This window comes from Sciurus carolinensis, chromosome 3, assembly GCF_902686445.1.
Source record: "Sciurus carolinensis chromosome 3, mSciCar1.2, whole genome shotgun sequence".
Lineage (NCBI taxonomy): Eukaryota > Metazoa > Chordata > Mammalia > Rodentia > Sciuridae > Sciurus > Sciurus carolinensis.
Genome location: NC_062215.1, coordinates 72032718 through 72046922, shown reverse-complemented (window position 1 = coordinate 72046922; position 14205 = coordinate 72032718). Strand labels below are relative to the sequence as shown.

General features: G+C 56.0%; 1 protein-coding gene across 18 annotated transcripts in view; it reads right to left on the bottom strand.

The window, feature by feature from the left end:
* Positions 1 to 14205, bottom strand: part of Bin1 (bridging integrator 1) — a 68101-nt gene that overhangs the window by 14267 nt on the left and 39629 nt on the right. For 3 of the 18 annotated variants that reach the window (XM_047543170.1, XM_047543174.1, XM_047543176.1), the window contains 5 exons: positions 11839 to 11924; positions 11570 to 11645; positions 10119 to 10201; positions 8371 to 8415; positions 6564 to 6711 (listed from right to left, as the gene is read on the bottom strand). In XM_047543170.1, the coding sequence (XP_047399126.1) occupies positions 6564 to 6711; positions 8371 to 8415; positions 10119 to 10201; positions 11570 to 11645; positions 11839 to 11924 (438 nt within the window). Of the gene's footprint in view, positions 1 to 270; positions 379 to 1337; positions 1362 to 1787; positions 1896 to 5102; positions 5232 to 6563; positions 6712 to 8370; positions 8416 to 10118; positions 10202 to 11569; positions 11646 to 11838; positions 11925 to 14205 lie in introns of all 18 variants that reach the window. The other 15 variants (XM_047543173.1, XM_047543175.1, XM_047543177.1 and 12 more) reach the window with 9 other exon arrangements.

The window sequence follows — 14205 nt, the reverse complement described above, 5'->3', positions numbered from 1 at the left end:
AGGTACTCTAAAATGGTCATCCCTCTCCAACTCACAGGGGGCCCTGCACTGGGATGGGCAAGTGGGAGGAGCAGATGTGACTCCAGCCATGTACACCCTACACCCCCTAGTGACCCTGTCCTGGGGCCTCCTGGCTCAGGGCACCATCCTCACCCTCAGACCCACAGTGGCCTGATTCATCCTGCACCCCCACCTCTGGCCGCTTCATCCATGCTGTAACCCCAGAGATGGGGACGAGCTGGAAAGGGTGGGGGATGGGCTGACACTTACTTGGGCAGACCCCAGCTCGGCCGTCTGGCTGGGCCAGGACACAGCAAATGTGCCCTCAGCAGCACTAGGCTCCCCGGAAGGCAGGCTGCCAGCTGGACTCTCTGTGGGCTAGTGACAGGCCACCAGGAGAGAACAGGGTGGGTGGGAAAAGGAGGAGCAGGGAGGCCAGGTGGGAAAAATGTTGGGTAGGGGCACGAGACAAGAGAAGACTGTCATGAGTGGCCAATGTTGGCAGGAAAGTGTGGGGGCTTAAGGCCTTCTAACCACTCTCCCACTTCCTTATTTCTGCCATTGTCAAGGCAACAGTCAGGTGGGATGGTAACCTACAGTTCAGCATCCACAGAAATCCACACATCAAAATGGCCCTGCCCATTCACACCAGGCTTGCTTTCTCTGGCTGCTCAAGTGAAATGCTCTAATGGAATTCCCAGGAGCAACACTGGGGCATGTGACCCCAGAGCATGATATGCCACATCCACTTGGCAGGAGCCAGGCCCTCAGCTTGTGTCAGGAGGTCTCAAGGAGCAAGCTCATTGGGAATTCTGGCTCAACCTCCACCAGTCATGGGGCACATTCCAAGCCCTCGCTGGACCTGAGCTATAAGCTGAAGGGTGGCACCTGTCCCGAGTGAGCTGGCCCGTGACCCTGTTCTCAGAAGACCAGACCTGCCCTCCCCCACTGCCAGAAAGAGCCCTCCCACCCAAGGCCCTCCTGCCTCACAGGTCTCTGGCCACCATAAAGAACCCAGTCCATCCTAGATGACCACCTGGCTTCTTGTCCACAGGTAAACACTCACAGGCCCTGAGAATGTCACGCCATGGAGGACCCTCCTCTCCAGTTAAACCAAGGAGTTCCTGTGATGATGGCTGGCAGAAGCAGCCGTCAGCTAAAGAAGCAGCCTCGGTGGCTCCCTGTGCATGCGAGCACAGGTCTGTGTGTGCTGCGTGTGCAAGAGTGTGCCAGGTGTGTGCACCTATGAAGAGGCCAGGTGGAGGAGGGGGTGAGTGGGCCTGGGCACACACCAAGAAGCAGCTCCCCAGGGGCCAGGCGCACAGCAAGCAGCTTACCTCCCAGAGGTCCCACGGAATTGACTGAGCGCAGCAGTGTGGGAAGAAGGACAGAGTCAGCACGGAGGTTAGAGACAGGAGCGCAAGCAATCCACAGAGACTCCCACCCTGGGGCCCTTGGGTACAGCAGGCACAGGGGTGGCTCAGGGCTGGGCTCTGAGGTCTACAGCTGCCATAACCCAGACCAGGGAGTGGCTGCCAGAGGGGCAGCGCACTGAGATGAACCGGAAGTTGCAGGAAGTATTTAACGACCCTCGAGGGTTGTCTGATGGCTAGCCTGGGTCTGTTTTCTGCCCTACACCTAAAGAAGTGACAAGACCTGCAGGTCAGGAAACAAGGTGAAGGACAGAGCAGTGAGTGGGAAGAGGGCCTGGTGATATGGCTTGTGCCTACGTGGCCACAGAGCCCTGGAGGCTGGTGGGCCCCCAGGCAGTAGTGGGCAAAACCAACCTGACCAGAGGGTGTGGGCGCCTTCACAGGGCTTGCCACAGGTGGGAGAGGGTCAAAGTCCAGGTCCAGCAGACTGGCCTGCTCAGAGAAAGGCCCCGGGGCCTCGAACTTGGCAGCAGCGGCAGCAGAAGAGGAAGGTAGTTAGTGGCAAGCTGAGAACTCTCACCACAGGTACATACTGCAGGCGAATGCAGACACACATCCCAGACTCTGCCCCACCCACCTCACACACACACATATTAAGGAGCAATACCCATGGCCACAGGATCTGGCCCAGGCTCTCCTCACACAAAGACAACACCTAGTGCCCAGCACTGGACATCAGCAGCTGCCCCACCGTGGGGCAGAAACCTTGCAAGACCAAGGCCAGGCCCCAGACTGCTCCCATCTCCATCAGCTGGGTGGGGCAGCCTCTTGTGCTCCTCCTCTTCCTGCAAAAGCTCCACCGCACAAGAGCAGCCCCAGGCCACAGCCCAGCTGGATCACCCTCAGTCTCCCCAACCTGGAGGGCCCATGGTTGGGGGTTTTATACTACCCTTCCCTGGGCCCCAGTCAAGTGGCCCTTTGTGTCATCTACCAACCAGCTGCAGGGATGGAAAAAGGGTTAAGCCAGCCCACAGAGCCTCAGGGGTCAATCTTTAAGGTGGGGTCTCCAGTGTTAAGGGTTTCAGATCCACCTGGGAAACCTGCATTAAAGCTAGACTCCACCCCTGCAGCCACCACCAGACCCCTGTTCAGTGGGCCCAGCAACACAGAAGAATAGGCACAGCCCCAAGGGAGAAGTCCCACTGTATGCTAGGCCATAGCACCACAGGAGGAAGAGTCTTTCCCAGAGGCCCCAGGGAAGGGCCCTTGGATGGTGGAACTGTCCGGCTGCAGAGAGCCCTCTGAGGTTGGTGGGGTGGCTGGAAAAGCACCAGCACTCAGAGGACAGGCCACTTTTAAGAAAGGACTTGACAGTCTGCAGCCCTCATCTTATAGGTGGGATTTCCTTCTTTTAGGACCAGAGAAGACTTTGTCCAGGTCCAAAAGAGGATGTGGCTCAGGGTTCTGGCCCTCCTCAGCCCTCATGCAATACTGGGAGGGTCCCCAGCCCAACGAGCCCAGGCCAGCCAACTTCCTGGCTCTACACACTCTTGACAGGCACCCAGCACTAAGAGGAAGTGCTCTCCAGGCCTGTGTCTCTGCAGAGCCTCCATCAAGGACCTGAGACCTGAGGTATGGGCACTGGTTCCCCAGAGAGGCCTCCACAGTCCTGAGAACACTTGCAGCCAGCTGTCCCCGGCATTAGGCCTTCCAAGTCAGCCATGCACAGGGTCAGGGAACAGGCTGAATGGACTGACTCCCCAGAACCAGGGGGTCCCAGGCCTACCCCCAGCAGCTGACTCTCCTTCAGGTCCAGTCCCATCTGATGGGCCTGAGTTGGTGATGTCACTGCCCCACCTCACAGCCCAGCCATCTCTGAGGACTGAGTACTCAGAACACTGTGTGTCCTGACACACAAAGCCTCCAGACACCTCCCACCAGCAGGAGGCCAGCATCTCTCCCCAGGCCCCACCCTGCTTCTTGAACACCCTCACTTCCTTCTCACATTAGTTGGCTAAGTCCAGACAGCAGTTCCCCTGGTGCTCCAAGGGGAGGGTCATCAACCAGAGTATTGACCACCTTGCTATTCTGCTCCTGGCAAGTGACGCCCCCACCCCACACCATGCATGACTGAGGATCCTTCCTTGTAGGGACAGGCTACTCACCACATCACGGCAGAGAAGCCCTGGTAGCACATGCATCATGGATGGGGACAAACCCACCCCTGCCCCATGCAGCAATACCCAAGGTGGACAGTTGTCCCACCCCAGAGCAGACTGGCAGCCCTACCTCCCTGGAGATGGGCACAAGGGGTGGCAAAGGACACATGCAGACACATGGGGGGACAGAGACAGAGTCGTAATCTGGGTATGGGCAGTCTCTAGCCCCCTCTTAGCCAGATCCCCCTTCCCTATCCTAGCACAGGGCTACTAGATAGGCCGTAAATCAGGCCTGCTGGTCCCTCACCTCCTAAATGGGGCAATGCCCCTTCCTAGAGGGTGTTTAAAAACCAAAGGATGTCCTGCAGGAAGTGGTTGGCACTACCTGGTTAGTATTTCCTAGCTCTCATGTCATCCGTCTCCCTCATCTGAAAACATGCTGGCCAGCATGTCCACAACTCCCTGGTCAGTCATGCTTAGAGGAGGGCTTTCATCGCTATTCCTACCTCCCTGCACCTCCTTCCCACAGAGAGGGGCTTGTATGCTTCCTGGGCCTCTGTCATCGCATCACAAAGCCACCTAGCAGGAGCAGTCTTGGGTTTCAAGTTTCCTGGTGCCAACCTGGAACCACCATTCTTCAATTCCAACTGCCCCTCCCCATGCTCACGCCCCCGACCATGTCCCTCTCCTCCAGGCTTCTGGGCTTGTGCAAAGGAGCCTGCTGGAGGCAGAGTCTGGAGGCCCTTGGCAGAGCTTCAGGCAGGCCCAAGAAACCCCATGGCACTATGGCTAAGTCCTCCACAATCTGGTCTAGCCACTTCCACGAAAGGTGAGGCCCTGCAGAAAGGAGGCTATGAGACCAGGGGAGCAAGCCTCCAGCAAGAAACGCTCCATGGGTTGCCCCTGAGTTGATCTGATAATGTGTCAGCCCAATCTGGTGCCAACAAGAGGTGTTTCCACCATTGGCAGCACCTCCCTGCTAAGCCCTCCTCCCGTTCATATATGGAGGGGCATTACATGCCTGTTAGGGCATTTACAAGCAGCAGCCCTGGAAGCCAAAGTCTCCATGCCAGGGCCACTCTAGGGTGTCCAACTGCTCTGGCCAGCTACTCCCACTGCCATCATTCTGGCTACAGTAAGTCCATCTCTCATCCCTCCTGGCCTTTCCCCTGTCTTTACCTAAGGCTCTCTTTCTGTGAGTAGCCACCAAGCAACGGTCACCTGCTCCAGGAAGCCTTCCCTGGCTGCCACAAGCCCTCTACACTCGCCATTATAGCATCAGCTGCACTCTGAAGCCATCAGCAGAGCCGACCAACAGCAGCGAGGGGTCAGCTTTCACCTCTGTATCCCTGCCTCTGGCCACAGGACATGCTCAGAGATGGATGATGGATGATGATGGAGGAATGACGGAGGTGGGGGGGACGGACGAATGAAAGAGGGAGGTGCAGGCGACAGCCAGGTTCCTGGCTCTGGAGACAGACGCACAGGGCATGGGGTGGAGGATGAAGATCATGCACGCTCCCGGAGAGTCAGAGAAGGAGAAGACTGGGCCGCGGCGGCCGCGGCTGACCTGGGAGGGGGTGGTCACGCTGATCTCAGGGACAAACGTGTCATCAAACAGGCTGAGGATCTGCTCCTGCTTGACCTCCTTGGACGGGGTGTGTTTGGGGGGCGGAGGGACTGGTGGACCTTTCCGGAGCTGTGGGTCCGCCGGCGAGGGGGCAGCACAGGAGGCAGAGCAGAGCATGGGGGTCCGGGAGAGACAGAGACAAAGCCACGGTTAGTCACACCCCAAGCCCCGGCCCCACCCAGGCAAATGAGGAAAATGAGTTGATCAAGAGTCACTGCCTCCAGACCCAGACACCAGGATAGCAGGTCACCCCCAGGGGGGAGACCAAGGCAGAAGTCCAGAAATGCTGTGCAGAAAGAAAGAAGAAAGAGGAGAGGGGAGAAAAGTGAAAGAGGAAGCAAAGGAGAGAGCAAACAAAGGTAAGAGTGACTGCTCAGGCCCCCCCAGACCTGAGCTTATACCAGAGCTTATATCTGAGATAGCCCAGGGTCACCTCCCCTGTCCACCCCCGCCCTCCCATGGTTCACTCTTCATCTCCCTGGGCCCAGGGCTGCCCAGGGAGGGACCCAGCTCAGCCTCAGTCTGTCCCTAGAGAAGCCAGCATGGAGCCAAACCCCGCAGGGGACATACACCTGCCCATGAGGCAAGGAAACTCGTTGCAGGCCACACGAGCCCCAAACCCAGGCTTCCTCCTTTGTTGAATACTGGTGCTATTAGTCTCCACTGCCCAGGGCAGCTGGGAGGATTCAGTGAATGAAAACGCAGAAAGCACTGGTACAGTGTCCAGCCCAGCAGAAGCGCCATTCAGACGTGGGCACTTGTCCCTACTCCTGGCATCATTATCCTAACTGCCCATTGAATAGGGTACAGCGTAGAACCAAAAGGTTTCTTCTTTTTCCACCCCACCTGGCTGCCAGCTCCCTGCCCCCTGCTGGTGGGGCAGGGTGGGTGTAGAAGACCAGGCTCTGTGCTGCTGGACTTCCCATGCTCCCTCACTGAGTCCTTCCTCTTTCTGTCCTTTTAATGATCCCACAAGGCCACCTGGTGGGGCTCCTTCTTCAAACCCTGACAGTGAGAGAAGAGACTTCCGAGACTGTGGAGGTTGAGGGCACCTGAGCACCTATCTGGAGACGGAAGGAAGATGGAAAGAAAGTCAAGGAGACAATGCCGAACAGCCAGGGAGAAAGGGAAGGCACTGAGTGGGGCAGAGGGCATGTGGGAACACAGGGAAGGGACAGTCACAGTCACAGATCTGGGGTGGACCAGGGCCATTGGGCCAGTCTTGGCTGGGTGGGTCCAAGGACAACAAGGCCCAGGCCCAGGCCCCCGCTGGGCAAAACTTCTGGCTCCAAACCTGTCCAGGTCCCGGCAGGGAATGGAGGAGGAGGGAGAGGGGAAGACAGCAACATAGGAGGAAGAGAAAGAAAGGGAGGGAACAGGCCACTGAGACATTGTGCCTACCTGAGACGGGGACTTGGGGATGGAGGCCCCGGGTGTGGCCCCGCTGGCTGGCTCTGGCTCATGGTTCACTCTGATCTCAGGGGTGGCCGCAGGGGAGCCATCTGGTGGAGGCGAAGGGCTCTTGTTCCCTTTGGCAGGGGCATTGTCACTATGAAGGCAGGATAAGAAATGGAGGGCAATGAAGGGTGGCCACAGCATGAGAGGGGATGAGCCGATGTGGAGGGTTGGGTACACAGGTGTATGTATAAGGATGCCTGAGTGCCTGTCCCCATGGATCCACATGTGGAATTGTGTGTACTCGTGGGCCTACAGGTCCCTGTGGATTCATGTGCATGCATACGTGTGTGCTTGTGTATCTCCACGGAGCCATGTATGTACATACATGTGCCTGCGTGTCCCAGTGGATCCAGGTGTGAGAGTAAGTGTACATGCATGCCTCAAAGTCCACAGGGTTCCACATGTCACAGTATGTACACATGCATTGCCTGCATGTCCCCATGTATCCACGTGTGGAAATGTATGCATGTGTGTGGGTGTATGAGAATATGAAGTTGTGTGTGTGTGTCTTTGAGAGAATGTGAGGTAAGAAAAGGTCCTGGGCATGCACCTGCAGGAGTTCACAGCGAGGGTCTGCCTTGGAGGCAGCAGCTGCACCAGCTGGGACTCTAGACTGGAGGTCTGTGATCCCTTAGAGACACAGAAGGTCCCTGGAACTGCCCGCCACCCCACAGGTATCACTGGGCCTACCCTGGCCTATGCTGATGGTGTCCAAGATCCACAGCATGAGCAAGCCAGACATCCTAGAGGCAAAGTGAGTCCCCCCCAACTACACAGCAGCCCCTCTGATCAGGGGGTGGGGACGCCCTCCCCAGCCTGCCCCACAGGCTGCCCACCTCCACCCACTGCAATCCATCAGTCCACCCACGATACCCTCACTATCTCCAGACCATGGATCCCACAGTCCCCTCAGCTCAATGTGCCAGCCTTATCACACTTCCTGGAGAAACATCGGAAACATCTGGAGGCCCGGTAAACAGATGGCATGACTTCATGGCAGAGGTGCAGGCAGCCCAGAAAGAAGGGGAAGGTCCTGGGCCACAGTGTCCACACAGTAACACCAGTGGGCAGAGGTGTGCACAGCAGCCATTGGATGTGAAGGATAAAATTCTCTATTTGTACTTGCGTAAGGATGTTCTAGAACAGCACCGTCCAACACAGTATCCACCAGCCACGGGGGGTTATTTAATTTAAATTAATTAACATTACAAGCACAAATCCTCCATCACCCTAGCCACACGTCAAGTGCTTACTGTGCTGGCCAGTACAGATCTAGAAAGACCAAGTCATCTGATGGGGGCTTGGGGACAATGTGAGGGACATATCTGCTATTGTCTTGTTGTTTTGAATTTGTTTTATGGAAATGTATTTAACTCCTTAAGGAATATCTATTAACATAAAATAGAGTGTACACGTGTAATTAAAAAAAAAAAAAAAAAGTGTGCTGCAGTGTCCCCTTCCTGAGCCTTCCTGAGCCTTCCCAGGCCTCCTGTGCTACCTTTTCTACCTGTAAGTGGCCAGGGCCACATCCTCAGACTGCCACCCTGCACTCTCCTCTTCCTACCTGACAGCTCCCTCGGCCCTTTGTCCCCTCCCAACACACGCACAGCACAACCCAGTCCCCTGGGGCAGCACGGCACACGGGGCAGGTTAGGGGTTAGTGGTGCCCTCGCAGCAGGGCACAAGGCACATGCACCGTGTGGCTGGGTGCGGGCTCGGAGGCCCCCAGCGCAGCACTGGCTGCCGGTACCTGTTCTTCTTTCTGCGCAACCGGGAGAACAGTTTAGTTTTCTTTCTGTGGGGACGGATGGGACATGGAAGCCTTCATTTTGGGGAAATGCCAGATGCGGAGGGAAGCCCATTCCTCTGCCCTCTTCACCAACCTTTCCACTCAGAGGAGGGCGAAGGGGCAAAAGCCTCCCTTGACCTCCTGGAGGCCAGGAGAGGCCTGGATGGTCCTTGGGCCTGTTGTCAGCCCTGGGTGCCCTGGTCGAACCTCAGCACCTGCCAGGTGCACCAGGGATGGTGGCAGGGCCCAGGCCACAGGAGTGCCAGGAAGGGGTCAACTGGGCAGTGCGCAGCCCTGAAGAGGAGGGCTATGCCACGGGCCAGCTGGGTAGAAAGCTGGGTCCCAAGTCTCCACTTTCCTACCTCCAGTGCCCTTCCCAAGGGGGCTTCCTGCACCACCCAGGACAGTCACACTTGCCACTGCCTCACCTGCCCTGGGTGTACCCACCCGTCCCTCCACCACTGGCAGGTCCCCTCCCAGTGACCTCAGCTCCACCTCGTGGCCTTTATCCCACCCTCTCCTCACTGTCCACACCTCTCCTGCTACCTCTGGGCACCTGTGGGGCCCTCTCGAGGTCACACTTTTTTTCAGGGAAGAAGGAGGGAAAATCCAGTCACTAGGCAGCACCCCAGGCATCCACAAAGCACATGCAATCACCCCTTTCCACAGGTGCAGAAAGTGAAGCTCACTGGGGTTCTCTGCACGTGCCATGACGTGTGCGTGGGCACACACACACACACATACACACACTCAGAGATATATATCACTCTCACAAGTACAGCCCTACACACACTCACAGGCACTCATACATTCACACACACACTCACACTCATACACACTATCGCACTCACACACATTCACATGCACTCATATGTAATACTCACACATGCTCATACACATTCATGTGCACTTATACACAGGCGGCATTTACACACATGTTCTCAAACACACCCATCTGCTCACTCTCACAATCTTATCCACACATTCATATATATTTTTGTACACACTTAAACTCGCACACACTCATATACATTCTCTCTCTCTCTCTCTCTCTCTCTCTCTCTCTCTCTCTCTCTACACACACACACACACACACACACACACACACAAAGGAAGGGAAACCCCAGACTTGCTGTTGTTCCACTCCCCAGCCAAAGGCAGAGGGCCTTTCCCCTCCCCTGGTGGCCTCCCTCAGGAAACAGGGACCTCCTGGGCACCTGGCCCACTGAGAGGCCTGCAGAGGACAGGAGAGGAGACTATGCAGAGTGTGGCATGCCAGCACCCAGGCTTGGGGACTTTCACAACAGCCACAGAGGGGAAGGCAGTGGCACCACCCTACTCTGGAGTTGGGCTTGCTCTCCAAAGTTGCACCCTAGGAACCATTCAGTCCTGTCCCCCAAAGCTGAGCAGGGGCTCCTCCACCACCCTGACTGTCCCTTTGTGACAAATGAGGAGGGAAGCCCCAGGCTCAGGGACCTGCGGTCTTCCAGTGATGCTCCTTCCTCCTGAACACAACCAGGAGGCAGCCAAACTGCCCTCACCTGCTGCCCTGTTACCAGGAGGCCAGGCAAGGAAGATCCCCAGAGTCCAGGGCCAAAACCCCAGGGGGCCAGGAAAGGCACCTAAGGTCACAGGAAGGAGCTGCCTGCTGTGCAAGTCAGCTATGCTGGAACCCAGGCCAACCACAGCCTCCCCACCTGCGCACACACCTGGGCTGGGCCTTGACTGCGAAGGTGTTGCTCCCGTGCTGCTTCTCCAGGCTGACCAGCACGTCGTTGAGGTTCTGGTTGAGCTGCAGGGGGCGGCGGGGGAGACAGTGAGCAGGTGGGGTCTCCAAGGTCACACCTTCCCCACACCACCTCTCTTCCCCCTCTCCCAACTCCTGCCCCTGTCAGGAACAAGGTCCCCTGTCCCTATCAATGAGAATAGGGAATGCAAACACCAAACCCAAAAAAACCAAGGGGAAAAGAGAAAGGGGGGGAATGGGCTTGTTACTAACAGTTATTGTCTGTGGGGATCATATTTTCTCTTCTTACTACTTATAAGGATGCCCCAAAATTCTACATAAAGTTTGCACTGTTTTAACTTTTATTTTCTGTTTTTTGTTTTTCCCATCACTGTTTATCCTAAATGTTAACGTCATTTTGCCAAGATACTTTCCAATCAACAATAACTGCCAGAAATTTTATCATAACATGGCAAGAAAGGTAGTGTATCCCCTGCACCTTGTGGTTCTCATTACTAAGAATATTTCCCTTTTTGTTTTGGCCACTAGGAAGCTCAGAGCTGAATTTTTCTCTCACTTATACACAATTCTGCCATGGGGTATATATTTCCATGGACTAACTTTAGATAGAGATATTTTGTTCCCCAAAACACCTCTCTCTCTGTTTTCTAAACTTTTCATAAGTAGTCTCAAATCTTTGAAGGGAAGAAGGAAAAATAGGAATGAAGGAGAGACCCTAAAAAGCAGGAAGCCCTACTGAGGGTTATAAGTCAGGAAGGTCCCAAGCTGGCTTTTCCTTCTCTGGTCCTGGACTTGTAATCCACCATCATGACTTCATTCCTTTGAACCCAAGAGACAAAGTCAGACCCACCCACTGCATGGAGCAGGGAAGCTGACAACACTGGGCTTTTCCAAGTGCAAAGTTAAATAGCTTTGCCTACAACTGCCAGTACGCTAAAATGAAGATAATACAATGCAGGAATATCAGCTGGTGAGATCTCTTCTCACATCTGGCAGATGAAGCAGGCCTATTTCAATTCTCGATTCTTTCCCCACAAATTGGGAAACCATCATCCTCTCCTAACACTGAGCTCCATAAGCCACTGTAGCCTGAGAACACGTTTATAGTTTGAGGGTTGCTGGTCCATGTTCCCCACCCTCTCTGTCCAGGCAAGAATCTGTCTTGGTGTGGGGAAGGGCCAGGGCTGGATCCGGGGTCAGGATGGTAGCCTCTCCAGTAGAAGGAGTCCCTTGAAGACAGGCACTAGTCAGATCCTGCCCACAACCCAGAGTGGGTACTGAGTCACTAGCACCCGAGCACAGCGGGCAAGGGGAGCTCAGATGGCCCCATCCATGGCTGTGATCACTATGGTCAGACCAGGAGAAAGCATGGTCCAGAGGCCCTGAGGCCACCAGGGGGTCCCTAGGGCCTACCTTGCTCATCTCCTTGTGAAAGTTCTCCTCCAGGCCCGCGATGCTCTGAAACGTGTTGACATAGAAACCTACACGGCTGGTGGAAGTAAGAAGACGGAGGTGAGCAGACAGTCAGGAAGGACCCACGTGGTCAACTCGAAAACCACATCACCCATATGTGAACACACGCACCCTCATCAGAGACAGACCCTGAGAGGGCAGGGGCCACCTCAGATGGTCTCGCAGGCTGGGCGCTCCAGGCAGGCACCAGGGACCCCTCCTGCCCTCACCTGTTCCACAGGGATGGCAGCTCCTCCTGAAGGTCCACATTCATCTCCTCAAACACCTTCTGGGCCTTGATGAGCTCCTCCTCCGCCTGAAGGGCAGGACAAGTCATTCCTCTCTCTGGGCCTCTGTCCCAGCCAGCCCCTGCCAGCCCAGGTCAGGCCACTCCGCCCCGCCCCACCCCGCACCAAGGCCTGCCTGCCTCACTGCCACCTCCTGCCGCTGTGCAGGGACCAGGGCTCTGAGCAAGAGAGGCTGGACTGGATGCCGACACCCATCCATGGGCTCTAAGCGCAGCCCTTCAGGGCCCCTGCAACCAGGTCCAGGCTGGAAGGGGTGTTCTAGGAAGTGGACGGGCGAGCAGCCACACAAAAGGGGGACCACCCTGAAGGCCAGAGGGGCCGGGAGGAAGTACACAAGAAAGCTGGAGACAAAGGGCCTGGAGAGCTACAGGAGAGGGGCACAGAGGCAGACCTCAGACCCAGCCAAGTGGGGATCCCGCCCACCTCCAGGTGAGCACTGCTTGGGCTAAGGGGCAGCCCTGACACTCAGCTCTCTGGGCCGCTGCTCTAGCTGACCCTCCTGAGTGCTCCTTTCCACTTCCTCAGGGCCAACTCTGGCTCAGCCTCCACCAGCCTCACTTTACCTCCCTGAGACAGTCTTTACCACCAACCCTCTCTCTTCTGTGATCTGTCCTAACCAGAGGTCAGGGGCAGCCGCTCAGGCACCTCTGGGAGTGGCAGAGGGAGGTGGTGACTGTGGAGAAGGGAGCTAGGCTGCTGGCAGGTGCCAGTGCCCACTCCCCTTCCAGGGTCTCCCAGGTTGCTGACATCACCAGCGGGTGGCGCTAAGGTTCCACCACCCAGCCAGAGAAGGGCCAGGACTGGGGAAGGGGCTCTGCTAGCTTACTTCTGGAGACACTACTGGGAACAGTGACTCAGGGGGGTGACTCAGATTCAGGGTCTGAGTCACAGCCCAGGAACGTAGCGGGCTCCACCCAGGGGAAACCTCCGCCAGCAGCCTCGCATTCTCAGGCTGAGGCTGGGGCTGGGGCTGGGGCCGCCTTCTGACAAAGGCAAACCGGCTGTCTGAATACCACTTTGCCAAATGCATGCGATTTCCCCAAGCCCAGCCAGTTGTTCCACCCAGCTTCAGGCACCAGGACCAGCCCTAATGACCCCCTATGCCCACATACCCAAGCTAGAGCCGTTGGGTGATGGGGTGGGACTAGAGGAGGAACCCCCAGGATGTCTATACCTCCAGATACTTGCCAGAGTGAGCATGGACTCCTTATCTGACCATTTAAAATCTAATTTATAAAATTGAGAGGTGTAATAGAAGCAGGGAAAATGTTCATCTAAACATGCAACCATCTCTTGTAATGCATCAGACTGGTGGCCCTCTAGCACCAGGCCCTGTTCATAGGTCCCAGCCACATTGCAAAGAATAGGACAGGTCCATTATAGAAACGCCAGAAGTCAGGGCCTTTTAATCCCTTTGGGTCACATTCCTTATAGTCTGGCTCATAAGAAGCACTTGGGGGTGGCAGAGAGTTGGGGGGAAACTGTCCATGGTGGGGGAGGCTCCCCTATATGCTGACGGGTCCGAAACAGACCCAAGATCAGCATCAAGTCTGGCAGGCAGGTCTCAGAAGACTGTGGCAAGTATAGAAAACACCTCAGAGCCAGCTCAGGAGTGGAACTGGTCAGCTCCCAAGAGCACAGGTGCAAGAGGATGTGCTGTCTCCCCGAAGCCAAGTCCACCAGTGGGGCAGCCACAGGCCCTAAGTTCCCAGCTCATGGCCAGCCAGCAGTCCCCAGGTAATGTGACCAAATCCAAAGGATTTCCAACTTCCAGAGAGGCACAGAAGAAGTTAAGATATGCGCAAATAAAAATGGGATCTATGATGGGTACTGTAGCACACCCTGTAATCTCAGTCACCTGGGAAGCTAAGGCAAGAGGATGGCAAGCTTGAGACCAGCCTAGGCAACATCGGGAGACCCTGTCTAAAAATGGAAAATAAAAAAGGGTTGGGATGTGGCTCAGTGTTAGAGCACCTCTGGGTTAAATCCCCAGTGCTGGGTGAAAACAAAAAGAAGAGCAGGAGTGGATGCAAGTGGGAAAGCCAGTTTGGCCAAGAAGAACATCTGCAGCCCAGCACCCAAATATGGGATCACGGGCCTGTTTCCCCCTCCTAGCAGGATCCTCAACCACACCCACCCAGGAGCCCAAATGCAGCAGGCAGGCTCTCACCCCAGGCCCCACGGCCTCCTAGGGGCTTCAACCACACAATAAAACAGTTTCACCGAAAAGTATGCAGAAACCCTGGCTCTGGCTCAGTAACCCCAATCCTCCTCCTCTCTCTTCTCCCT